At 40.6% G+C, this 27,163-nt stretch overlaps 1 protein-coding gene across 3 annotated transcripts in view; it reads right to left on the reverse strand.

The window, feature by feature from the left end:
• Positions 1-474: 474 nt before the first annotated feature.
• Positions 475-27,163, reverse strand: part of LOC127607030 (receptor-type tyrosine-protein phosphatase gamma-like) — a 399,557-nt gene continuing 372,868 nt past the window's right edge. For all 3 annotated transcript variants that reach the window (XM_052075037.1, XM_052075036.1, XM_052075038.1), the window contains 11 exons: positions 26,600-26,734; positions 24,904-25,079; positions 19,020-19,155; positions 17,710-17,856; positions 15,342-15,435; positions 12,858-12,934; positions 12,425-12,553; positions 9,676-9,822; positions 8,588-8,730; positions 6,851-6,986; positions 475-3,874 (listed from right to left, as the gene is read on the reverse strand). In XM_052075037.1, the coding sequence (XP_051930997.1) occupies positions 3,731-3,874; positions 6,851-6,986; positions 8,588-8,730; positions 9,676-9,822; positions 12,425-12,553; positions 12,858-12,934; positions 15,342-15,435; positions 17,710-17,856; positions 19,020-19,155; positions 24,904-25,079; positions 26,600-26,734 (1,464 nt within the window). In that variant the 3' untranslated portion in view covers positions 475-3,730. The remainder of the gene's footprint in view (positions 3,875-6,850; positions 6,987-8,587; positions 8,731-9,675; positions 9,823-12,424; positions 12,554-12,857; positions 12,935-15,341; positions 15,436-17,709; positions 17,857-19,019; positions 19,156-24,903; positions 25,080-26,599; positions 26,735-27,163) is intronic.

Here is a 27,163-nt window from a genome sequence, read left to right on the forward strand (position 1 = left end):
CTCTATATTGTCCCTAGGTGTGAGTGTGAGTACGAATGGTTGTTTGTTTCTGTGTGCCCTGTGATTGGCTGGCAACCGATTCAGGGTGTCCCCCGCCTACTGCCCGCAGACAGCTGGGATAGGCTCCAGCACCCCCCGCGACCCTAGTGAGGATCAAGCGGCTCGGAAGATGAATGAATGAAATATATATATATATATATATATATATATATCACTTTTTTCCCACTGTCAGTTCATTCAAAGCAATTCCAGTTCTCTAAATTCAGATTAGCCGTGACAGTCCGGGTACTTTTGAAGTAATTAAGCTGCAATTTTCTCCAATGCGTTTGGCCATATGAAGAAAATAAAAATGTTTTCCTCCAAACCTTGGAAACATGCGGTTGTCAGCCATAGGTTACTATGAGGCAGCGTCATAATGGTATCGTATCAAATATCACCACATATAGGGTAGACACTGATCAAAATATGTACACGTAAATAATAATAATAATACATTTTATTTATAAGCGCCTTTCAAGACACCCAAGGACACTTTACAATAACAAAAAACACTTAACAATACAAAAAGAATATATATTGTAAAGCAAAAGAATATGAATAAGAATAGAGAATTAGCTACTAAAGTCCTCTGTCAAATTAAGACCCTTGAGATGAGTCCCTAATACACTTTTATCTATACAGTCTGTGCTGTGCGCTGATTCTACCCTTAAGTGTTGGTAATGTCTGGGGCGTGGTGTCCAATGCAGGCATGTTTTTAAGGATGGACTTGAATAGCACTCGCCCCCACCCCTGGAAATCAAGATGACTAATTAAGAGTTTTCGTTGGGGTATCTATTGCAAAACAATGCACTGTCGTTTCATTCCTTCCACACCCGATGACTTATCCAAGGCATGCCTAATACGTCGATCATGATCGACCGGTAGCTTGTGGACTGGTTCCAATTTTAAAAATAAACTAAAATAAAAAAAGCAAGTCTCCTTTAAGATACGGTGGTGTGAGCGGTCAACAGTCTGGAATTGCAGATTGCGATCAGAGCTGTTGCACTATATCTTTTATTGTTATTATTCTCATTCAGGTTCTCATTCATGTACAATTCATCGAGGGCACAAAGAATGGGAGTCTGGAGGGCCGAGAGAAGCATTTTAAAACGGTACACTTGAGCTTCGATCGTTAACACACTGCCAATATGCGTCCCATGCCTCCGAGTCAGGTCTCGACGAAAGTAGGCTGTGATTTCTTTTTCACAAACCCACAAACTCATGTGTCAACAAGGGAATATTATGACTGTTGCTCATCATGGCATGCGTGTGTAAGTTCATGTGGTCGTCTGTGGTTGACCGCGGGAGGTTGGTTAATCGAAAAGCAGATCTTCGGTGACCCTTGACTTATACCATGGGTCCCCAACCACTAGTCCGCAGACCACCACTTTGTTGTACCGGGCCGCAGAGAGAAAAAGATGAAAAAAATACAAATAAAAAAATTGCAGCGCATGTACATCAGCCCCCAAGCACCCCCAACTCGGCCGATTACCTTCCAAAGAGCAGTATAAATAGGACTCAGTGATTCGGAGAGTTGTTCTAGTGTAATAACATTCAAACTGGTCCAAAAAAACCCAAAACAAACATTTAAACCTTGAAGGTTATTCATTGAAAGTAAAGTTAAAAATTAAAACCCTGATGTTTTGTCCATTTGCACGTTTACTGCACATGATTTAGTGCTGTAACTGTCAAGTAGCTAACAATGGATAAGTCAGATTTTTTTTAAAAATACTGTATAAGTATAAGTTAAAAGAGATCCGGTGGATCATGAAGTTATATATGTAATTGGGGGAAAATGGGTAAATAATCTGCAGTTTATGTACTGTGTATACTTTTCAAAAAATAAGAGAGGTCTTCGTTTGGTAGAATATTGTAATGCATGTTGTGATGTGGAGATAAATCAAACATTTATTGTTTTTACAAGACTCTTAGTCTTTTAAATTTGTACTTTATATATGGCAAAAACTGGAAACCACATTCTCGAAAACCAAATTTCGTACCTGTACTGTATCAGCAAGTTACCATGAAATAATAACATGACCATCAAGAAGTTCTTTGACCTTGTTCATTGACAACAAAAATGTAAACATATAGTAAATATTGTACAAATTACCTACTTCCTCTACTCATTTTGGAAATACTATACGGGGGGGGGGGGGTCCTAGGAGTTCCTTTCGATCAGGTATGCAACTCAGAAAGCCATGGTCTTCCACTAACCTACGCTCATACAGTCAAGTCATAATTACAGTAAACATTTGGATTAAAAATACAGCCATAGTCATAAAATAAAAACATGGAAAAACTAAGTCGGCGGTAACTGAGTGTGCCTTCTTTGGGGGCTGCAGAAATAGGTCATTGCGCCGTCTGTCACTTCAAAACGTGTCGGTAAACCAGGCAGAGCAGATCAACTCAGTCACACAAACACCACAAAAAAAAAAAAAAAAAAAAAAAAAAAAACCCCGAACTCATATCTTGTCCGTCTTTCCATCAGTACTTTATGCCCTAATAAAATGGGACAGACATCAATTCAACCGGTTCAAAGAAATTACATTATTTAACCATCGCGTCTCTGCCCGGAGTGCACAAAAAGAGGTCAGGTGATCGCTAACGGTTAACACTGAGAATCACACCCTGTTTTGGTTTTCTTCAACCTGTTGCATAGAACTTGCTTTGTATAATGTTCCCCTGCATATCATCTCGTGTCCATCTCATAGCAAGACCGGTAAGAGTTTCGGATACAGTGTACAGAATGATTTCAATGAGATGAAAAAGAGTTTTAAGAGTCGGTGAACTGTGACAGCATAGCAGCAGGCACATCAAAAGAGAAGAAGGGCGCAGTAGTGGCTGAGAATATATGCATAAGCGCACACATACAGTGTGTTTATATACAAAATCAGAAGGTGATGCCAAAAAAGGATGTCAAAGATCACGGTTGTAACACCACCTTGTTCCCACTTTGTTGTTATTTGAACAAAAATGTGATTAAAAAAATTATAAAATAAAAATAAATACATAAAACACAACAAAGCAAAAACACCAAGAAAAAAAAAGAGAAAGGCATTTGTAGAGCAAGAGATCAGTGGGAATAGGTCTGTTTTCTAGAGTGCATGTGTGGTAATGCGGTTGACCAAAAGGGCACGGACGAGGAGGTTATTGCAGTTGAACAGCGTTTAGCCTCTGAGGTGAGTTTGACCTCATCCTCAAGCTCGTTTCGATCCAATGGAAAGCGTCAAACAGAGCAACGTCCTTCGCAGAAGCAGGTCGCGTAGCAGGGGGAACAAGGTTGTGGAATGTCAAAACAATCAGCTTGCGCGAGCCGGGTGGGTGGGGGGCTTCAAGCATAGGCAGTAACAGTGACATTTTAGGATATAGTGCAAACGAGAAACGACAGAGAGGTGGATCTCATTGCCTGCTGATGCAGTGTCAAACATTAAAAAAAAACACGCAGGTGCAAACCCTTCAATCGGAGGACATTAAGACGAAAAAATAAATATCAATTTGTATTTTATATCAGTGTAAAAAAGTAATCAGGTGTTTTAATTTAACCAAGAGTCTGGCAAAAAAAGGCCTCAAAAAGTCTAATAGTTCTTTGACGGCTTACAAAGTTCAATGCTTCCTTCGAGCACTCTGGGAGTGGAAGGGGTGCGGGATATTTTTCAGACACGCAAGATCCTCAGTCCAGTTCTGGCCCTCACACGAGTGATTCTCTACTTTCTGCCTGGTCGGATTGATCAGACAATGATGACAAGGTCCGGCTGATGTCCAGAGGCCCAAAGCCGATCTCCTTGGTGCAGACAAGGCTGACGAGGGCTTCGTACAGGAACTCGTACTGATCCTGGTGGGCAGTTTACAAACAGGTATTGGTGGGGGTGTGGTGGGGTGGGGGGTGATGGGGAGTCAAGAGAATTAAAGAAAGGAGACATACAGAAAAACATGTTGGAGCAAAATGTTACTAGTTAGACACTTTCAACTGTCATTCAATGAAATAAAAGATTCCCCTGAAAGATTTGGACGATTTCACAGAAGACTGACCAATGAGGAAGCTTTTTTGTTTGTTTGTTTGAATCATCACCCAAGCATAGAAGGTCTGACTGGTGTTCAAAATTGACATGAACTTATTTAATTCAATTCAATTGTATTTATAGAGCACTTTCGAACAGCCATCGCTGCATACAAAGTGCTGAACATGGAGCAATTTAACATATACAATAAACAGTTTAAAACCAAAATGTAAAATTACATTTGCAAAAATTATGTCACTTAATGTCAATGTGTAAAAAATCGTTTTTGGTGGATTTCTTTATTTCTTTTTCTTAAATAAAAAAAAAAACAAAGGGCTTCACGCAGCTCCTAAGTATGCGTATACAGTAAAAGCTTTGGAAATAATGTCAGCATGATAAATCACCACTAGATGTCAGGAGTGGCTTTGATCAGATCTTGGTCCACACAGACGCATGCATACACGTGCGCGCGCTTGTGTGCCTGCGTGTGCGTGTGCGTGCGTGCGTGCGTGCGTGTGTGTGTGTGTAACAATGTGGTGGTGAGAACAAAAATAATGTCAGCGTACATGAAAAGTGACTGCAAAGTTCATGCATCAACAGTGTTTTTCTTGCAATATACGATTATTTTGCAATTCAAGTGCCCTTTTCTGGTGTTGTTCATATTTTCATTTAGTCGGAAAGCATTATTTGGATAATACTGGAAAAGAAAATGTATCAAAGTGAAAGTTCTACTTGAAATGCATCCTTTCACAAAAAGCTCCTTTTCTCAGAATTTTTTCTTGGAAATGAATATTTTCAAGACACTGACCAATGTTCAACTACTGTTTACTAAAGAATGGTAAAAGGTAGAAATGTCTCTTGCTCTGATGAAAGAAGATGATTCGCATTTTCTTTTGGTAGGTGCCAGGCTTATATAGCTCCAGAGCTCCATTTTCTGTAGGCCTTCAAAAATGTATCAAATTGGTCACGTCTCTCCCAATTTGGGAAACAAATGAATTAAATGAGTTAAGGCATATAGCTCTGCATTTCAGTTTTCCCCAGAAACATTCAGTTCACTAGTGACCACAAGGTCCATTCTTATAATGGTAAACCCTGATCTGGCTCCAATTATGACCAATCATGTCGGCAAGATGACAATAACAGTGTTAGCATCGCAATGTAAATGGTTAGTCATTATGACATTAGTTTTTATTTTGTGGAACTGGAGGACTATATTCAGTTTTTTGCGCCTTTGACTGTCGGTGCGGGACAGCCCTGGGGTGCTTGTGTTTTTTGCACCTATAATGGGCAGCATTTTTCACAGCCCCGGAATTTTCAGTGGAGACGTCGGCGCTGTTGGACAGTCGGTGTTCGTGCGGCTGGATGGATGGAAATTTTACTCTACACCCCTCGCGATCGACTTGGCACCAGTCCGTGAGCTACCTGTCGATCGATGTATTAGGCACCCTGGTCTAAGGTATAACCTCAAAACTCCTCAATAAAATACAGAATAGTGAAACTCCTCTACAACGAAACCTACATGTGCGATTATACCCCCCTAGTGTGAAAAAATCTTCACGCATTAAAGACATTCCCTGTTTTCTGCTTTTCGCTACAAAGAAAAGTCCCCCTGTTGTGTTATACGAAATCCTTTTCTCCACCCTTGCCTCACAATGAGGTTCACTACAATGAAAACAAGCCCTCCGCAAAAGTCTAATCCAACCTCAGCCTGCCACAGCCACCATTACTGCTTAGCTCGGAAACGGCAACAGCAACCACCACACTGGCTTACACATGCGCACTAGTACAGGAAGTATTTGTTATTGTTAGCAGGTGGTTAGAAATGTCACTTGTAGTTTCAGACACAGCACTCATTGCTTAGTATAAAATGGCTACAAAACGGACCTTTACAGACCAAGGCTCTTCACAAGGAGTTAAGAAAAGAAAAGCCGATCATATTTCACAATTCCTTTCCCTTTTTTTTCTTTCCACGCTGACTATTTGAAGTGTCAAATAAGTGTATGCTCATACTTATGCACTACTGGAATAACAATTATCCGTTTTTTTTGTGTGTGTTTGTGTTTACGTCTGAGATCAACTTTGCTATAGTGAAAAGTACCCTGTTGTGAAAAAATCCTGCCTGCAAACATGACTTTGTTGTCGAGGAGTTCTACTGTACATCCAGAATGGCGGCGCCCAACTTCTCACCCACACCGGCACCTGTGATCACATCACCCCCATCCTTAAAAACCTTCCCCGTACCCCAGCATATTTAGTTTCAACTCCTCCTACTCAAAGCTCTTGACAATCAGGCCCCATCCTACCCTTGCGACCTTCTTCACCCATTCACTCCTTCCCGCAACCTCCGCTCCTCAAATGCAAACCTCCTCGCCATCCCCATGACCAAGCTCGAGAGTTCTCTATCGCCACCCCCACCCTCTGGAACCCTTTACCTCAACACATCTGCAAGTGTACTGACTTCCCATCCTTCAAATCATTTCTTATAACTTACCGGTTCTGCTATGCTTTTAACATCTTTTAATCACTTTTCCCCATTTCTGCTGTGTTTTGACTTGTCGAAATGTGTTCGTTTTAAAATGTGTATACTTTGTTTTAAAGTGTAAGTTTTTAATCCTGTGTTGGTCAATTCTTGTTATAAAAGTGTCTTTGAGTGGTACTATGAAAAGCACTTTCGAATAAAATGTATTATTATTGTTATTATTATTATTATTATTATTATCATTATAATGATTATTATAAGGCTGCTGAGAGATCATAGGAGCACATCTAGTTCATTGGAGGGGTCACCTGAACTAAAGGGCCAGACTCACCATGTCTGTGAAGACTCCTGGCCTCATGAGGTTGATCATCTTGGCCACTTGATAGACATCGACAACCCCCTCACTTTCGAGTTGCTGAGACAGTGTGATAAGGGCACACAGCAAACCTGCCGAGACTGCTCCAAACCTGACAACCGTGTACACAATACTGGGCGTAAGCATTGGTCTCCCAACAGTATTTCCAAATACCTTCAAATGCAAAGAAAAACAACACAGAGGGCATGGATCTTGAAAAAATATTGAAAATTCTGCCGAGGAAATGGTATGAGAACATTTTTACTTATAACTGAAAAATGAAACACAGTTGAAAATAAAAATCTGTCACAGTCCCATCATACTCAGTGGGTGCGAACCGGGTGGGACTAGCCGCGATAGCCGAGACAGTTCTCAAGAAAGGCAAATGCTACTCCCCTGTAGTTGTGTTGTGGCATTTGCACTTGTTTTGACCTGCCGCGGCCACCGTACTGATACCGCCCAGGGCCAGCTCACTCAAACTGAGTTTGAGGGCAGATGTAATGCTGCACGTAGGTCAGAGGACTGCCCAAATAAAATCACGATTGAAACAAATTGATAAAAACGTAAATAAATATTGAAACAAAAATGAAAAGAAACAGGGAAACAAGTTAGGAAATATTAAAAGAAATGAAATGTTGAAAAAACAATGTGACCCTATATATGTATATGCACATATAAAGAAATGACATTTTGGCGTTTTGTTATTTCAATGACGTAATAAAATTATAATTTAAAAAAGTGCATTTGAGCTTTACTTGGGTTATCTTGGTCTATTTACTTATTTTATTTTTAAAACATTGAAGTCGAGATTAAAAAAAAAGGGAAAACGGTTATTCGTGGCACTGTTCAGACACCCTTCATGTGCAGCTCAGCCAGGGAAGAAAGCCACTCGCAGTTTAGTTATCTCATGCGTTTTAAGATCCGTTCGTGAGTGAAAGGAGATGAGGATGACAGCTGAGACTGGTGTGTGAGGCTCCCTGGAGGACAGCGGGTAGCCTTAACCATGGGAGAGGTCTCCTAATCTATTAACGGCACTGTCGACAGAGTTGCAGAGAAGAACGCTAACAGCTCACGCCCGGCTAAGTAATGAGCATGAAGTCAATTAGATTGAGCTTTCACTGACAGTTTGTGAAGCGGCTACAAGCTGACTTGCACCATAGAAAGTGGATGAAGCATTCACTTCTCCTAAAGGAGCAGGATGCACTTTATCATTTGTCATAAATAAACATGAGCAGAGTGTCGTCAAGAACAGCAATGCTATGAACAATTTCATCATTTCTAATTGGGCACTTTGCTCAGGCATCTTCAGGGGAAAAACATCAAGGGCTACCACTTAATAAAGATGGTGACACTTTGGAGATTTCCTTTTTTCATTGGTGTTGACAGTGCCTGAGAGCTCGACCCTGGTGCCGTTTAAGCACTGCCCTAAATCAGTTGGCCAATGGAACAATATGCTTTGCTGAGCTTATTAAGTCTATGTATCTACCGTTGAAATTGCAAATATCTGAATAGAAAATTTGCAACAGTCTAAAGAAAATTGTAAACAGTACAAATATAGCGTGGATGCTAAAATGTTAGCCTAAAAACATCTGAATTCTGAAAGTGTATTCAGCAAACTTCTTCCTCTGTGGGAAATATTTTTTGAAACAAACATACATACAAATTTGACTGTTGACATGATGGCAGAATGAAGAGGAGCGGTTATAGACTGACTCATCATGGATGATGGTTGGTCCGTCACGGATGGCTGCCTCTTCCTTGATGATGTCGATCAGTTCAAAACTGCTGCTGATGGGCATGTCAGGATTTGGCCACCTGGGGCACTGAAAGTGTCGCACCTCTAATACGTAATCATCCTAGTAATCAGACAAAGAGCGAAACAACAAGAGAGAATGAAATGTCTTACTGGACTAACTGCAAGCCCTGGTTAAAAAATAATCATCTGAAAGAACAACACCTTGTAAACAAAATTAACAGCAAATAAGTCACAGTTGGCAGTGGCATACTATACTGACAAAACATCTTATCTTATCTTATCTTATAAAAAGCTTTGCAAACATAACTTGGAGAACATGGTAAATCATACTCATGCAGTATATTTTGGTATTTTCATACATTGTATAATTTGATCAATAATGCTAAATAATTGAGGGGGGGGCTTTTCATGGCTCTGGTTTTATGTGTAAATATGTTAACTATGCTGAAACAGACATGCTTAAGGACCTATTTACCAAAAGTTATCCATACATGCATCCATTTTCTAATCCACGTTTCCTCATAAGGGTCACGAGCGAGCTCAAGCCTATCCCAGCTGTCTTTGGGCAGTAGGAGGGGTACACCCTGAATTGGTTGCCAGCCAATCGCAGGGGACACAGAGACAAACAGCCATTCACACAATCCTAAAGACAATTTAAGCAGGCATGTCCACCTGTTTTCCAGATCCCTCGGTGGCAGCACACCTGATTCAGGTGATCAGCTCATCAGCCAGCTCTGAAGCAGCATTAGCAACACACCTGAATCAGGTGTGTTGCTTCTGGGAGTACTGGAAAACAGGCAGGACATCGGCCCTTGAGGACCGCCTTTGGACACCCGTGAATTAGAGTGTTCCATTAACCTGCCATGCATGTTTTTAGAATGTGGGACTAAACCTAGAGAAAAGTCACGCAGGCACGGGAAGAACATGCACTACACACAGACCCAGAATCAAATCTGTGGCCTCTATACAGTGTATGAGACAAAACGCTGTCGTTCACAATTTATGAATACTAGCGCTTGATTTTGACCAGATGCGCGTAAGCAACCTGTGTAGCTTCCAGGATGAAGTCATGGATGCTGATCTGTTCCTCACTGGACAAGCGGAGTATGTCTTGGCTGATGAGGGTGACAGTGAAGGCTTCACAGATCATGACCTCCTCCCGACTGGGCCAATACACAAACTCATCCGCGGCCTGAAGAAGAAAATCACAATGTTTTGTCTTGTTCTACTCCCCAATCAATGTTCTTACTTCAAGCTGAATACATAGGTTACTAAATTAAGGTATAAACGTTTTTTTTTTTTTTTAAATACGTTTCACAGAAAACTATAATATCTCATGTCTACTTTTAGGGTTCAAGCAATAAGGGTTCATTTATATTGTACCATTCTCCCTCAAAATGTGTTTATCTGCAGATAAAGGTATCTTAAACAGTACCTCGTAATGTTTTGGACGAGCAGTGTTGATAAATTAATTACTGGTTTAAGTCCTAAATAAATGCTGAATGACAAAACAACAACTGATCATGGAAACAAGTTCTTTTGCTTTCATTCAATACTATTATGGAATGATTTTTATTAACTATTAAGGGGCCAATCACATGAGCATTGTGAAAATTATAAGGCCATTATTCATCTATGCATTTTACAATTACGAGTAATATAATTAATATAACAATGATGATTATTATTGTTGTTGTTATTATGTCTATTAAGGAGTATTGCTTGATAAGATATTCCTGCTTCACTTTATTACTAGGGTGCAGATATAGGAGCTGCCATGTCTTTAAATGGCTGGTGACAAGGCTGGGGCTTAACTGGCCTCTGCCAAGTGGGATATTTTACAGCCAATCCGTCACCATCGTCAGGGCACTCAGTGGAGAAAATGGATGGACAGAGAATGGATGGAGCTGCACACACGCCTGTAATGGTTCATGGGGGGAAAGAATCATTCCGAACACGGTACGCAGACGGATGTTTGTCAAGTTTTAAAGTCACAAAATCCCGTATGGTTCCACACAGACTCACTCGTTGAGAATAAAAGGCAGCGAAAGCAGGAAGGTTATAGCACAGCCACAAAGCCAGTGTATACCATCACCTTTGAAAAGAACGGGTAGTTTACAGTCTTTTCCCGACTGCCGTCGTTTGAAACAAACCTGGTAGTTCTGGTGCCGATCTGCCAGTATTTATGATTTCCTGCTTTGTTTGAAAGTCCAACTTAGAAAAATTTCTTAGTTTGGAAATTAAATCCTCCATTTTCAGGACGAGAAATGACAGCTTGTAGGCTCGCACAGCACACTTTACTTTTTGCACACGGATTCAACCTGACTGATAACAGGCTATCAGGCTGCTCATTGTCGTTGCCTTCCTTGAGGCAAAGGTACTGGCTACCTTAAGCATTTCCTCTGTGGATTTGTGTCATAATGGCTGTCCACGCCACACATTTATTTATGCAGGAAATACAGCATTTTCTGAGATTTTTACTAAAAAATGGTGAAAATACATAGTCCCGAGGACAAATATGAATATGTGTGTTATTCTATTATTTAATTTCTTTTTCCTCTCATGATGAGAGGGGAGGCACAGCCTCACCTGCCTCCCCTGAATGCACATCACTAAGCTTTTCAAGTATCAAATACAACTTTTATTTTCTCCCCTCTAAGATAATTTTATAACAATATGCCTGCCGTTAATTAAATCTGAAACCCTTATAAGGCATGGCACAATATGATTTTCTCCCTTTCTCCCTGCCAACCAACAAATACGAATAATGCTAATAATGAAAAATTTCTACATAAAAATAAAAACAATTGATTATACCGTAATCACTCTAAATGATGAGTAAAACGGAATAAAAAACCCTTGGAATGTACAACAATAATAATGTTCCGACATTGAATTTACGAGTATTTGAAGACATGTTCTATATAAGACTACAGGGCAAAGGTGGAAGGACAGTTGAAATGAAGGAGACAATTATCGGTAGGAAGAGGAGCCCACATCCGTTCACATTGGAGGGCAAGGAAAAATAATTTCTTCAGAACCCACATCGTTGACAATCTCGCCAAACTCACAACACAGCTACTTTTCAAGAGAGCCCACATGAAACTGTACTTTGACTATTGAAAAAGTTTTGGACCTCAACCAAAATCATAACACTTTCCAGTGAAACTCTGTCGAAGTTGCTTATCAGCAGTTTCGTCCACACAGAGGCAGGAACAAGCAGGTGTTTTGCCTAAATTAGCTAACAAGATTGGGACATGGAGCATCCTGAGTTGAACTTTGTCATGATATTCTACTTGAATGAAATACAGATTTATTTATTTGTTGTCTCTTTTACATTTTGTGTGTGTGTGTTTACTTATTCTGATGTCCCGTTTTTTTTTAAATCCATTAATTTTTTTACTGTATTTTCGTGTTTTCTAATATGGTGAACTGAATGTAATAATTTTACAATATAATTTTTAAGCTTTTTCTTTAATCCGCACAAGTCGATAAGTTGACTTGAATATCAAATATGAATAGTCTTATCTTTGCATTTTTGAGGAAAAATAAACAAATAACATGGTTTGTTTTGTTGTAATTTACCCAATGGTGAAAAAGATTTTAATTCCGACACTCAAAATGTGTTTATCCGATGTAAGCACTTGTTCTGTAGTACAGTCAAGAACACATTGCAGTTTTGAGTTTATCAACAATAGGCCTAAAGCAGATGAGCTGCGCACACTCCTCAGTTTTGCATCACAAAACAATTGTAATGGCTGTATGTGCATGTTTATGTCTGTAATGCATCTTACCAGTCCATGGTTGGCAGGCAACATGACAATGATTTGTACATTATGGTCCCAGATCATTCTCCAGAAATCTTTTGTGGTGTGCAGCAGAGGATGTTGGGTAATGATGAATTCATTACTACAGTAGTAACTCTGAGGGAGGCGGAGAAAAAAAATTCAGAGGGAAACTAATGCACATACATGCATACACACAAAATGGCATAAATAAGACTCATTTGTAGTGAAGTTCCGTTTCAAATACATTTCTAAACAACGCCATTCTATTATTATTTTTCAATGCAACAATGTATTCTTTTCCTCTCGCTAAAACATTTCAGTCCGGGATACACATTTATCATGAATACACAACATTTAAGTGTGTAACAAAGTTGAGGACATGAATTCACATTGGTGCATTCTGTGAACGGAGAGTTTGGGAAGAACAGGAAGTACTGACCATGATGTAAGAGGCGTTAATGTAATCGCTGCCCTTGATGCCAGGCAAAGGGGCTAACCTCACCCTTGCTTGTTCCGCTGTTCAATTAGACAGAAATGAAATAAGCCATAAACAGATTGGCAATTTGAGTTTGGTAAACCAACATTGAAAAGTCAGGTACAATACGGGAAGTCAAAATAATGTGACACTTTGCATGTCAGAGTTACAGAGACTTCCCTTCCCCTTTGCAAAATGCATTGTTATCATTTGCAAACTGAATTACATGCTGATGGTATGGAAACGTGTAAAACTGAAAGCCTGCAATTCAAATGTCTTTAAAACCTTAACACATTTCTGAAGCGACTGAATCTTCGATATATCTTTACAAGCTTTGTGTGGCTACATATGAGCAGTTGATGCTATTCTTCTGGATGTTCATCCTAAATTCAAGAACAGAGACAGGCAACGGGTATTCCCAGGGCCAAATGCCGCTTGTGGCCACATTATGAATGGCTCTAGTTTTTTTTTTTTTACTTCTAAAAATGTTTTTGTGACTGCACTTATAAGACTTTTGCTGTAATAACATTGTTCACCACTAGATGGCAGACATAGTACCTCCACTATGAGGCCACGTCGAAGCAACACCAAGGGCAAATCAAAATCAAGAAAGTCTTTCAAGTAAAATTGTAAGCAGATTACAGGTTCACTGAATTAAAATGCATATCTATGTGTTTAGTTTGCTTGAAGACGCTAACACCAAAGAAAGACTTCAACTGAAGTTGTCACGACAACACTGATCGCAAAAGTACACAAATAGCGATCCACCCCCTGAGCCCTCCACAAGAATCGTTGACAGATCATTTAAAGTGCACGAGGAGTCAGACAGGTGGCCTATATATGTCAGGATTTTTATTGACATGCAGGACAAAAACCCCACTCACACACACACACACACACACGCGCACGCGCGCACACACACACACACACACCCACAGGCACACAAGCGCGTGCACGTGTATGCATGCGTCTGTGTGGACCAAGATCTGATCAATTTCTTTCACTTTCTGCACTTGAGGGCAACCTTTGTGTGGACAGCAATCCTTCTTTACTGAACAGGTAAAGCATGTTGAGTGAGACGTATTTTGGTTCAAGACAGTAATCTGTACTCCTTACACGGTCTCAGGATGCACTGCATTAAAACTGAAGTCGTGCATTACCTTGCATCACCAAGTTCTGCTTTTCTGAAAAATCCAAGTCAAGTCAAGTCAACAGTATTTATAGAGCACTTTCGAACAGCCATCGCTGCATACAAAGTGCTGTACATGGAGCGATTTAACATATACAATAAACAGTAAGACGAATCGGTAATAAAGGCGGTGGAAAGCACCAAGCAGTAAAATCAAGGACAAATCATGCTGAGTCGAACGCCAAAGAATACAAGTGAGTTTTGAGGAGGGCTTTAAAGATGGGCAGCGAGGAGGCTTGCCGAATGTTCAGCGGGAGGTCATTCCAGAGAGAGGGACCCGCAACAGAAAAGGCTCGATCCCCTCTGAGCCTCAGTTTAGCTCTTGGTACCTCGAACAAAGACTGGTCCACAGACCTGAGGCGCCGGGCAGGTGTGTAGGGGCGGATGAGCTCAGAGAGGTAAGGTGGCGAGATTATTCAGAGATTTGAAAACAAAGAGGAGGATCTTGAAAATAACTCTAAAATGAATGGGGAGCCAGTGAAGGGATGCCAGAGTGAGAGTTATATGCTCCCTCTTACGAGTACCAGTCAAGAGGCGAGCAGCAGCATTCTGGACCAGCTGAAGGCGCTTAATGGAGGACTGGCTGACTCCAAAGTGCAAGGCATTGCAGTAATCCAGCCGGGATGTGACAAAGGCATGAATTACTGTCTCAAAGTGTTCATGTGAGAGGAGAGGTTTTATTTTGGCCAGCTGTCTAAGGTGAAAGAAGCTTGTTTCAACAACGGCACCAATTTGCCGATCGAGTTTGAAATCACTGTCCAGTTTAAGGCCCAAGTTTGAGACCGTTGATTTCAGATAAGGAGACAGGGGGCCCAAGTCTACAGGATGGAATGTACAAGGGCCACTGGGACCAAACAATATCACCTCTGTCTTCTTTTCGTTGAATTTCAGGTTTTGATTTCTTCCAGACAGGATAGGAGTGGCCTTAATGAGAATGCGTCTTTCTTGCTCAGTGGGACATAGATCTGGCAGTGATCTGCATAGCAGTGGAAGGGAATACCATGTTTCCTTAAGAGGGAACCCAATGGGAGCAGATACAGCGAGAACAGCAAACCAAGGCATAATATAATGCACCTAGTCTGATCTAGTCAATAGGAATACATTTTGTTGAGTGGTACACCTTGTAGCATTTTCACATAATGTAAATGCTTATAGACAAAGTCCAAACACTGTAACATATCCCCGATCATTCTTTTGGGATTTGTGTTCCTGCTTCAGGAAATAACTGGAATATTATTGAACCAAAATCCAAGACTTACATGGGACGACTGAGGAAATTCGATTTTTCTCTTTGTTGCACTCCTTCTGAGAATTGAAGCACTCCGTGAATCTGGCATTGCACTGGTTAATCAACTAAAAACATCATGAAAGAAAGGCGGTATTGCCATTTTAGAATTTCAACCAACAATTGAAAATAACATGTATTCAAAACAACATTCAAACTAACAGTACATTGTTCTGACCCAGTGAAAACACTTTAAACTTACCTCACGACAAGTAATAGACGACTGTTGATCCAAAGATTAAGAATTCCAACATGCTCTTCAGCATAAATTGTGTTCAAAATGAGAAAATATTTTTTTGCACATTTTGTGTGTGTGCACTTTTTGCAAATAGACATTCATCCATTCATCTTCCAAACCGCATTATTCTCACTAGGGTCGCTGGAGCTGTCTTCGGGCAGTAGGCGAGGACACCCTGAATTGGTTGCTAGCCAATCAAAGGGCACACAGAGACAAACAACCATCCAATCCCACACTTACACCTAGGGACAATTTTGAGTGTTCAATCAGCCTCCCATGCATGTTTTTGGAATGTGGGAGGAAACCGGAGTACCGGGAGAAAACCCACGCAGGCCTGGGGAGAACATGCAAACTCCACACAGGGAGGCCGGAGCTGGAATTGAACCCGGTACCTCTGCACTGTGAAGTCGAAGTGCTAACCACTGGACTACCGGGCCGCGTGCAGATAGAAATGTGTTCTCCAATATCGTTGGGTGACGAAGCGTCCCGTTTTGCTGGGACAAATCCACTTTATTCCACCCGGGGTTCCGGGAGGGTTTTATGAATTTATGAACATATTCAGCTTTAATAGGTTTTCACAGGAACATTTAGCATGTTTTTACAAAGTAATTTGACTAATGTTTTACCCGACAAATGAGGGGCGGAGTGTTTCCGCCAACCCCCATGACAGAGTGAACCGTGACTGGCGTGTATGATGTGGACACTGGCAGGGCGGGGAGAACCCTTAAGGCAGGAGTGTCAATGTCATTTCACATTATGGGCCACATACGGCCTCTGTAGATGTCAAGTGGGCAAAGATTATATATAAATTATACCATACTCTGCTATAAAGAACCAAAATAATATGTGATTCCTTTCTTTTGGTCTAAAGAAGCACATGAACATTAGGAAAATGTTGAAATTCAATGAACATATCTTTTACAAAACATTTCATGAAGCACCTTAGATTTACTTTGACAAATGTGCAATTTACTTTTATCATTCACATATATGCATTGCAACAGACCCCATTGATTGTATGAGGCGCACAACTTTAAAAAGTAATTGGTATTGAAAAATATAGTAATGGATTTTAAAATTAAACGACATTTTTAAAGAAAGAAATTTTTAAACCATTTACACATGTGTATATAAAATCTAAATTCAATCCCTGCCTACACCTTAAAAACTAAGGAGAGTGCTATTAAATGTGTAAGTACTTGATAGCGTCTGCTGTGTTGGGTCTGTCTCAGTGACAGACTGAGGCTGCTGTTGTCTTCTTCTCTGATCCAAACAATGTTGTCTTGTACTCTGATCAAAACAGTGTGTACCCTAGTGGATACCTCATGAATCATACCTTATTAAAAATATTCATTCTGTGTCTTTTATGCATTTTTCACATTTAAATGATCCTGCGGGCCTGATCGAACCTACTTTGGGGCCGTTACCGGCCCGTGGGCCCTATATTTGACACCCATGCCTTAAGGGAAAGCAAGTAGCGGCAGTCAGGACAAGTGTGTGGAGCAGGTGCATTCAGTTACAAGCGTAAATGACAACTGTTTGCTGCTAAAATAGGATGGAATGATGATGGATTGACATCTCGTTCATTCGTCTGTGTCAGTATTCACTGCTGTGCTTGAAGTCACTGCACCAAGAGGTGCGCTACAGTAAACAAGCCAGGCTTGCCCCGCCAGGTTTTTAGTATAGATGGAAATATAAACAACTTTTTTAACCCACCTTCATATAATGTTGACAATTTTTGAAATGACTTTAATTGGAATTGTTTTTGTATCAATTGCATTTTCCCTACTAAGATAACCATGCTTGGGTAGCTAATGTTAAATGTCATATTGGGAGGTCTTTTTGTCATTGCTTCAACAGATTTTTCGTTCTGCTTACCTATTTCTGTTTTTCTTTCGGTAGCTCGGTTACTGGATGACTCTTTAATCATGTTAGGCTGGCAGATTATGTACATTTTGTATTAACAGTAATGGCGGGAATATTTGTAGTGAATTAATGCATCTTGTAAGAAACAATATCAGTATAAAATATAAAACACCACAATATAAGACTAAATGTGCAATTTGAGTATACATACAGAACATGAAATGATTTGTCCCATCACCTTAAACTGTTTTTCCACATGTGTCCGACCACCGTGTCCTGGTGTCTTGATGGTGTTTGTGTAGTGATGAAGCTTGCTGGCTGCAACTTCAGTCTCCTTACCCAAGATGGCTTCCACCAAGGCATCATGAATGAATACATATTGTTCCTGAATTAACCAAGCAAAATGTGATGTATCACATTGCATTGTCAAACGATTACATTTGTTATCTCTACTTGCTCAATAAGCAGCTTGCAAAATACACCATCTTAATGTAAAACTACAGTCAATGGCTGAACAACAACTACAGTGGTGCTTCTACTTAGGAAATTAATTGGCTTTGGAAGAAATTTCCTAACAAGAAAATTTTGTAAGTAGAGACGCGTTTTCCATGTAAATGCCCTAATCCGTTGCAAGCCCCCCAAAATTCATACATAAGTGTTTTCTAAAGCATAAAAATGCATCAAAATATGAAACAAATACATGTTACAATTATATTATTGCACAATGAGGGTTGTGCATAGTGTAAAAAAAACAAAGAATAGAGCAAAAAATTGAAATGATGGTCATTTAACTTTTAGTTGTGTGCTCATTGGTTTTACCCTTTTTAGTGCACGTTCTCTCTCAGAAGTGGTTTTTGCTTAGTGACCTGAACCAAGGACGTTTGCTTTTGTCGGCTTTTAACATTCCTTCAAAAAGGTCCAAAGCAAATATCAGCATAGGGAGCGATCGCCCGACTGGTGAAAATCTATTCTGCGTGATTCATATTTATGTAAAACGATCAGAACACCTCATGGCCCGAGAGGTCAGTGACGGGGACGCTGCATAGACACATATCGGTTTATCTACACGCATAGACACATTCGGTAGATGTCCCGCTTAGGCAATAGGATGCCATGATGCAATAGCCGATGGCAGAGCAGCTATAAATATATTGCGTTCAGGAAACTCGGAGCTGCGAGCAGCAGCCCATACTGTATTTTTACCTCTTGTATCTTGAAATGTCTTTCGTAACAAAGAGACAATATTTCCCTGTTGAGGCGTTTTGTCACTTGAAAATTTCATATGAAGTGACGTTCGTAAGTAGAGGTACCACTGGACGTAAAAATACTGAAACGTACCGAGTTTACGAATATTCTGAATATACTGTACACCTTCCAACACTTAGCATGCTGTTTGAAATGAAAACGAGCTAGAATGGAACTGTTGATGGATTTAAGTGTGAAATATGGCAAATCCACTTTCAACAATATGAATGAATTTTTGTCAACATACGTATTGCGCCAAACAATTCTTGCACATATTTTCCTGTAGCAAAGAGACATACAAACCTCAGTCTGTACTAAGTAGTTGCGCTGAGCACGTATGTGTTTGAGAAAGCCCAGTATGTTAACAGTGCACCTGTCCTTGATCTGCTTCAACATGCTGTCAATAAGGATATACGTTCCCGTCCGACCCACTCCCGCACTGAAAAACAATACAAAGCAGAGGAAAGCAAGAGTACAAAGGCAGAAGAATTGTTTCAATGTGTGTCTCATTTGCAATGTCAATTGGTAAGTGGAAAAACAAAGTGACTGATTTTGTTTAAAACAGTTGTCTAACACAAAAACAAGCTTGCTATCAAGTGACAATATTTGCCTTTGTGAATTGAAGATCATGACAAACTGACATATTATGATGCACATGTATAACAAACACTGGAGAATAGTGGTAACTAGTAGTAGTAGTAAAAAGTTGTATTGCATTATGTACAAATACAATACGCAAATATTGTACAATATACTGTAGTGTGTATATATATCAGAAGTGATTGTGTCACGTTTCGGTTTTGCGGTCTGGCCAGCAGGTGGCATGAGCGGTCTTTCTAGCGCACCTGCTGCCAATCTGTAATCTATAGATGCACTATTTAAGGACTCCACCGTCCTACAACTGTTGTGGGAGTATTGTCTATGGCATTGCTATCTTCGCTGTTCTTTGACTTATTGGCCTTATGACCTCGTTGTGTTTCGTGTTATAGTTCTCGGTACCCATTTTTGAGTAAGTACTGTTTTGTTTTGATGACCTGGCTTTTTGTGCGTGTACAGGTGTTACATTGTTTTTCGTTCGTATTTTGCGGTCTTTATTTTTCTTCCTTGCTCTTTTGTGCAAGCACTTTTTGTTACTCATTTGGATTTGCCTCCTGGTCCTTATTGTGGACCAGCGCTTTATGTTCTCGCCTTATTTTCGGTGCAATTGAGACATTAAATTGTCTTTTTCCCTACGGAGACCTTGTTTTTGTCTACGTTTTTGCATCCCCCAAACTCGGTTTATCCAAGTCATAACAGATTGCTCTAAGACTGCAAGGGAAGCTCAGCTTCCCCTAAAATGTCAAAAAATGTGTTCAAATATATGTGTGTACATACAATTGTGTGTACATGCCATTGACTAAATATGCGCTACAACGCGCTCAACATTTTTCTTCTGAACCAGCTTCTTAAGACTAGTTATGACGCGACTCTCTTCTCATTCATTCCAGCATCTTCACTGTGCTTTAAACTGTGTGGACGCTAAGCATCTAGAGCGCGAACGCTGGGCATCTTGAGAGTTCAGAGCCTGTTGTCCCAATGCATTGAAATGAGAAGAGTCATTGGATAAGTGCTGGTTTTGTCCACCGCTCAGCGTCTCTGGGAGTCTATGGACAGTGGGCATGTATCGGCTCGCCCAGATTTTCAGCTTTTCTGCATGATTATTGGATGATCTGTCTGAGGCTGAATCTCTTTTTGATTGACAGCGAAATGAGCCGATCGCTGATCTTTTGGTGTAGGCATCTGTGGGAGCATTTTTCAATTCTCATTCGGTTCCGAGTTGAACTGGAGACTTCGAATCATCTTAGCATCTCTTTGTTAAAAACAACTAGCGACAAATCTTTTATTTCTAGTGGGTTTTATTGTAGTTGCTGTAGTTGTAGGACATTAGTTAAGTCCCTGGAAAAGATGCCTTGCTGGTATGACAGGGTCACAGATAATTTTGTTGAAAAGGAACACAGAGTAGAATTCACGTATAAATAAACTGACACTTTTTATGATGTAGGCCTTTGAGCTTCCCCACCTTGACAGACCAGCATCCGCCACTGGTGTGTGTGTGTGTATATATATATATATATATATATATATATATATATATATATATATATATATATATATATATATATATATACTGTATACAGTATATATAATGACAATAATGGACATTTGTGTTTTTGTGTTCAGCGACCAAACAATATTTCCTCATGGTGTCAACAATTTTTTCTTTCGGCTTTCCCCCTCAGCGGTCACCACAGCAAATCAGTTGCCTCCATCTCACCCTGTTTTGTGCATCCTCTTCTTTCACACCAGCTACCTTCATATCCTCTTTCATACATCCATAAATCTCTTTGGTCTTTCTCTCTGCCTCCTGCCTGCCAGTTGAAAACTCAGTTCCTTCTCCCAAAATATTCACTCTCTCTCCTCTGGACATGTGCACACCATCTCCGTCGGGCTTCTCTGACTTTCTCTCCAAAACCTCTAACATGAGTTGTCCCTCTGATGTACTCATTCCTGATCCTATCCAACCTGGTCACTCCCAAAGAGAACTTCAACATCTTCATCTGTGCTACCTACAGTTCTGCCTCCTGTCTTTTCTTCAGTGGCACTGTCTCCAGTCCAAACAACATGGCCGGTCTCACCACAGTTTTTTTCCACCTTTCCTTTCATCTTAGCTGAAACTCTTCTATCACACATCACACCTGACATTTTACTCCAGCTGTTCCACCCTGCCTGTACACACTTCTTCACCTCTTTTCCATACTCTCCATTGCTCTGGACAGTTGACCCCAAGTACATAAAATCATCCACCTACTTTATCTCAGTTACCACACTCTTGTACTTGCCGTCTTACTTCGACTGACCTTCATTCCTCTCCTTTCCAGGGCAGACCTCCACCTCTCTAGTTGTTCTTCTACTTGTTCCCTGCTCTCACTACAGATCACAATGTCATCTGCAAACATTATAGCCCAGGGAGATTCCTGTCTAACTTGGTCTGTCAGCCTGTCCATCATTATAACGAATGAGAAGGGTCTCAGAGTTGACCCCTGGTGAAGTCACACTTCCACCATGAATTCTTCAGTCACACCTACAGCACACCTCACCACTGTCTTAAAGTCATCATACATGTCCTGCGCCGCTCTAATATACTTCTCTGTCACCCTGGACTTCCTCAGGCAATACCACATTTCATCTCTGGGCACCCTGTCATACGGTTTCTGATCTACAAAGACACAATGCAGCTCCCTCTGACCTTCTTTGTACTTCTCTATCAAAATCCTTAAAGCAAATACTGTATCTGCCATACTATTTTTGCATGAAACCATACTGCTGCTCACAAATGCACACTTATGCTCTTAGTTTCTTCAACTACTCTTTCCCATAGTTTCATTGTATGGCTCATCAACTTCCTCTGCAGGTACCAAAACTCTGCACATCAACCTTGTTCTTAAAAATGAGCACCAGTACACTTCTCCTCCATTCCTCAGGCATCTTCCCACCATCTAAGATCTTGTTGAACAAGCCTGTCACAAACTCCACTGCCACCTCCCCTAGACACTTCCATGCCTCCATAGGTAAATCATCAGGCCCGAGTGCCTTTCCACTCTTCATCCTCTTCAGTGCCCTCCTCACTTCATCCTTGCTAATATTTGCCACTTACTGGTCCATAACAGCCACCCTTTATACTCTTTGTTCTTTCTCATTTTCCTCATTCATCAACTCTTCAAAGTACTCTTTCCATCTTCCCATCACACTACTGGCACCTGTCAATACATTTCCATCTTTATTAATCACCCAAACCTGCTGCATGTCCTTCCCATCTCTGTCTCGCCAACCTGTAGAGATCAGTCTCTCCCTCCCTGCTATCCAACCTAGCATACAAGTCATCGTAGGCCTCGTTTGGCCTTAGCCACCTCTGCTTTCACCATGTGCTGCATCTCCCTGTAACTCCTGTCTAACTTCTTCGGTCCTCTCAGTGTCCCACTTATTCTTAGCTAACCTCTTTCTCTGTAACTACTCCTGCACCTCCTCATTCAACCACCAAGTCTCCTGACCACCCAGTGCTTGTCTCAACTCCTTGACTTGACTTCCTAAAAGTCATGCAACACTCTTCCTTTTTCAGCCTCCAGCATTACGTCCTCTGCTCTGCTTTTGCTCTGTTCATCTTCCTCACTACCAGAATTATCCTACACACCACCATCAACGACTACTTTGCAGACACTGATCTCCTTCAGGTTGCACCGTCTACACAAAATGTAGTCTACCTGTGTAATCCTGCCTCCCAATGTCACCCAATGTTCCTGCCTCTTCTGAAAGAAAGTATTCACTATAGCCATTTCTATCATCTTTGCAAAGTCAACCACCATCTGTCCTTCTGTGTTTCTCGTCTGAATTCCAAACCTGCCCACCACCTCCTCATTATCTCTGTTTCTTGTGCTAACATGTCCATTGAAGTCTGCACCAATTTCAACTCTCTCACTTCTCGGGATGCTCTGCATCAATTCATCAAGGTCCAACCAAAATTCCTCCTTATCCTCCAACGCACATCCTACTTGTGGAACACACCCACTAACAACATTGAAAATCACACCTTCAATTTCTATCTTCAGACTAATCACTCTATCTCTCTCTCCATTTCTACCTCTAGGACATTCCTAACAAACTCCTTCTTCAAGATAATTCCCACTCCATTTCTGTTCCCATCTACACCATGATAGAACAACTTGAACCCCAATCCTAGGCTACCAGCCTTGCTACCTTTCCACCTGATATCCTGGACACACAGTATGTCTACCTTCCTCCTCTGCAACATGTCAACCAACTCTCTCTGGTGGTGGTGGTGGTGGTGGTGGTGGTGGGGGGGGATTGTCTACTGGCGTGTAGTGCCAGGCAACTATGGAAATAAATAAGTATCATGATTACTTTCATTGCTAGTGAAATCATTTTAGTAATTATACAACAATTAAAAAAACAATTATTTACTGTTCAAAATTTTTACATTTATTCAAATACCAAAACTACTATCGTAGCCCCTATTCATCCCTGAAAGTTAACGTTTTTATTTATGAACCCTCTATTCTTATTGTCAAGTACAAAATTACCTTGTAAATACCCTCATATATTTTCATTCTGCTGCAGCCACACATTTACTGCATTGGCTTTGCTATCAATGAAGGCGGACACTTTTTACTCTGCTCCTCTCCTGTCCTTCTCTCCCTGGTTGGTGACTTTGTCTCTTTCACCTATCATCCTAACTTCCTGCTGTGTTTTCTTCCAAAAATCTCACCAATTGGTCAAAGTGCAATGCTCGGCGAGAAGAGCAGGCAGTGGGGAGCCTTCTTTCCCCTCAGGGATATTTGCTGCTGGGTACAACCTAGAATCCTCATGAAAAATGGTGTGCCTATCAAATTTTCCAGAGAGGGTGGAGGATATACACATAATAGGAATTCTAATAAGGTATTCTGCTGTTTGGTGCTGGCTGTTTCCTGATCTATTTCAAAATTCAGCAGACAGAGCTTTACTGGAAGTGAATCAGTACCTTCAAATCTGAGACCAAGGTGTTTATTTGGAAAATGGTGCAGTGTCCTCTCCAGGTCAGGAATGAGATCCTGTCCCAAGTATCTTGGGGTCTTGTTCATGAGTGAGGCAAGAATAGAGGAGATTGACAGGCTGATTCTGTAGCGGTCTGTTGTGGGCAAGAAAGGAGCTGAGACGAAAGCTGAAGCTCTCCATATACCAGTCGATCCACATCCCACCCTCACCGATAGATGCAAGCGGCCAAAATGAGTTGAGAAGTTTCATTTGAGGAGCTAATTTGGGAAGGAATCAAAGTTGAACCGCTACTGCTCCGCATTGAGAGGAGCCAGATGAGGTGGCTCAAGCATCTAGTTACAGTGACTCCCAGATGCCTTAGCAGTGAGGTGTTCTGAGCACATCCAACTGGGAAGAGGCACTGCAGATGACCAAAAACGCACTGGAGGGACTAGTCCTGGGAACAACCCAGAAGTGTGAGACGATGTGGCTGGGAAGAGGGGAAGTCTGGGCTTTCCTGCTTAATCTGCTATCCTCGTGAACCAAACTCGGAAAAGCCAAAGGGAATGAGTGGATGGATGAAAAGTAAGCAACAGTACACAAAGTGTACATCAGCTATTACCTGCAATGGACAATCATCGGCCCCATATCAGGGGTTTGGGCAGCTGATGACCGGCGAACAAACGTGAGGACAGGCAAGGTGTATTCAGGAACACCCATGTCGGGCCACTGTGTATAATGATACTGAAGCACGTTCCACTCACTCTGGGCCCGTGTCTTTGTGTGTCCCTTTCCACCCTAGATGGAGGAAAATAAAAGAAGAGAGGACATATAACGTTTTGCTGAAGACAAATAAGTAGGAATCGGTACACAGTACTGGACTTAAATTGACCCCGGAGCTCAATTTTTAAAACCTGCAGTAATCGATAAGCTCCACATTCAACGGTTCCCTTAACGGTCTTGGGAAATTACTCAAATTAATTTATCAATTTCAGCTATATGAATATTAATTTGCACCCACTACCTCTCTGATGTCTCCAATTAGCCAGAAAGTTAATATGTTCATCTAAGATACATGTTCACAATCAGACGCGAGCCACCTCGGTTCACGGCTTCGCCGTGGGGCACAGGCGCCTGTGACTTCTCCCTGTGCCACTGTAGTACCGTGTGATCATAATACGACATGATACGAAGTATTAGTTAAAAACACCCGATCTACCAAATAACGCTCTCATTTTTATATTTTCATATGTGGGATTTCTCTTTGTGTATCAATGAAGGCGCCGTTCCAACAACATCTTCGAAGCCGCACCACAAACATTTCACTGGCTAGCAAGCACACGCAGCTGAGTAAGCAGCTTTGAAGGCTGCGAGGAGTGAGGCGTACACTTACGCAGCGCAGAGTGGCATCATTTACATTGGGTTAGCTCTGTTGCTTTGAACTGCAGGCAAGACGAACCAATTTTAACTCAACGCAACAATTGTACTCACGTCAAAGTTTGGTTATTCTTGGTTATGCCTGGAGACTGGAGAGGGATGCCGGATTATGTTGCAATGTCGCTGCTAAATGCACGTTGTCACAAGTGAAATCAATAATTAAAATAGTCAGTGAGCAACACAATCGAGCATACTCAATTTAAATTTGTCTCTTCCATTATTATTTATAATTTTATCTGTGGTTTTATTGTTCTTTGGTTTGTCCTTGTTTGTAAAGTACCCTTGGGTGTTGTGAAAGGCGCTTATCAATGAAATGTATTATTATTATTATTATTATATCAACCAACATATGTATAATCTCACCTAACAGAAGAATGTTGCTCTACACAAGCTTACTTTTACATGAAAATCGCTTACATACTGTTTAACAGTACAATAGTGATTTGTTCAAATCTTATTTGCTTATTTTCTATGAATGTCATTGTAGTTGCAAGACAAGTACATTTATTTTAAAAAATCAATTAATTAATTTTTAAAACGAGCAATGGTCGGAAAACGGTTTAGATAATGGATGGATGGAGGGTGATCTAATAGTTTTGTTTTGGTGTTTTTCTCAACAGAAAAATGTACCGTTAAGGCACCAGATCGATAAGCAAGAGTATTAGTATTGATAACATCTTATTAATACCCATCCTGACAAATGAGGGTGCAGGGTTTTCAAAAAAAGCATCAATTCTCCATAATATGCTGGATACATATTTAAAGTACCCATACTACTGTATTTACCCTACTGCACAGACTAGGGTAAAGTATTAACATTAAGGGACAACACTTCGGTCAAAATAGTAAAAAAAAAAAGAAAGAAAGAAAAGGATTCCTACCTTTCTCACTTTTGTGTTATGAAGTGTAAAATGTCGAACAGTGTAGCAGGCATGAACGCTGGTACTTTTCAATGTGACAACTAAGTTGCCATATTGCTCACTATTCTCTGTTGGCCAGTACTGGTCACATTTTCTCTGCGATGATAAAACACACACACATGCACATATTAACTAACATTCTCTTACAGATTAGAGTGCACAAGTTAGTTCGGACATACAATGGATGAGTTGTAATACAGTGAACCCCCACTAATTCACAGTTCGGTTTGCAAATTCACATAATTAGTAGATTTTTTTGTGTGTGTTTCACAATGGCCTTCTGTGTGGATTGGGAAAAAAAAATATTGACGCTTTTTGTCGCAAAGCAAACGGCGCTTCTGTTCTTAAATTTAATACCTTCATGATATTTTTTTCATCTGTGTTTGAGATGTCTGGTTTTGTTCTGAAATGTGAAACTTAAAAGATTGGCTTTGCTTTACTCTTGATGGTGCTACTGAAAGTATAAATATCAGTGGTGGCTCAAGGGAGATTTTGGATTTTAACAACTGCCAACAATTCAAATAC

This window comes from Hippocampus zosterae, chromosome 9 (genome assembly GCF_025434085.1).
Source record: "Hippocampus zosterae strain Florida chromosome 9, ASM2543408v3, whole genome shotgun sequence".
Lineage (NCBI taxonomy): Eukaryota > Metazoa > Chordata > Actinopteri > Syngnathiformes > Syngnathidae > Hippocampus > Hippocampus zosterae.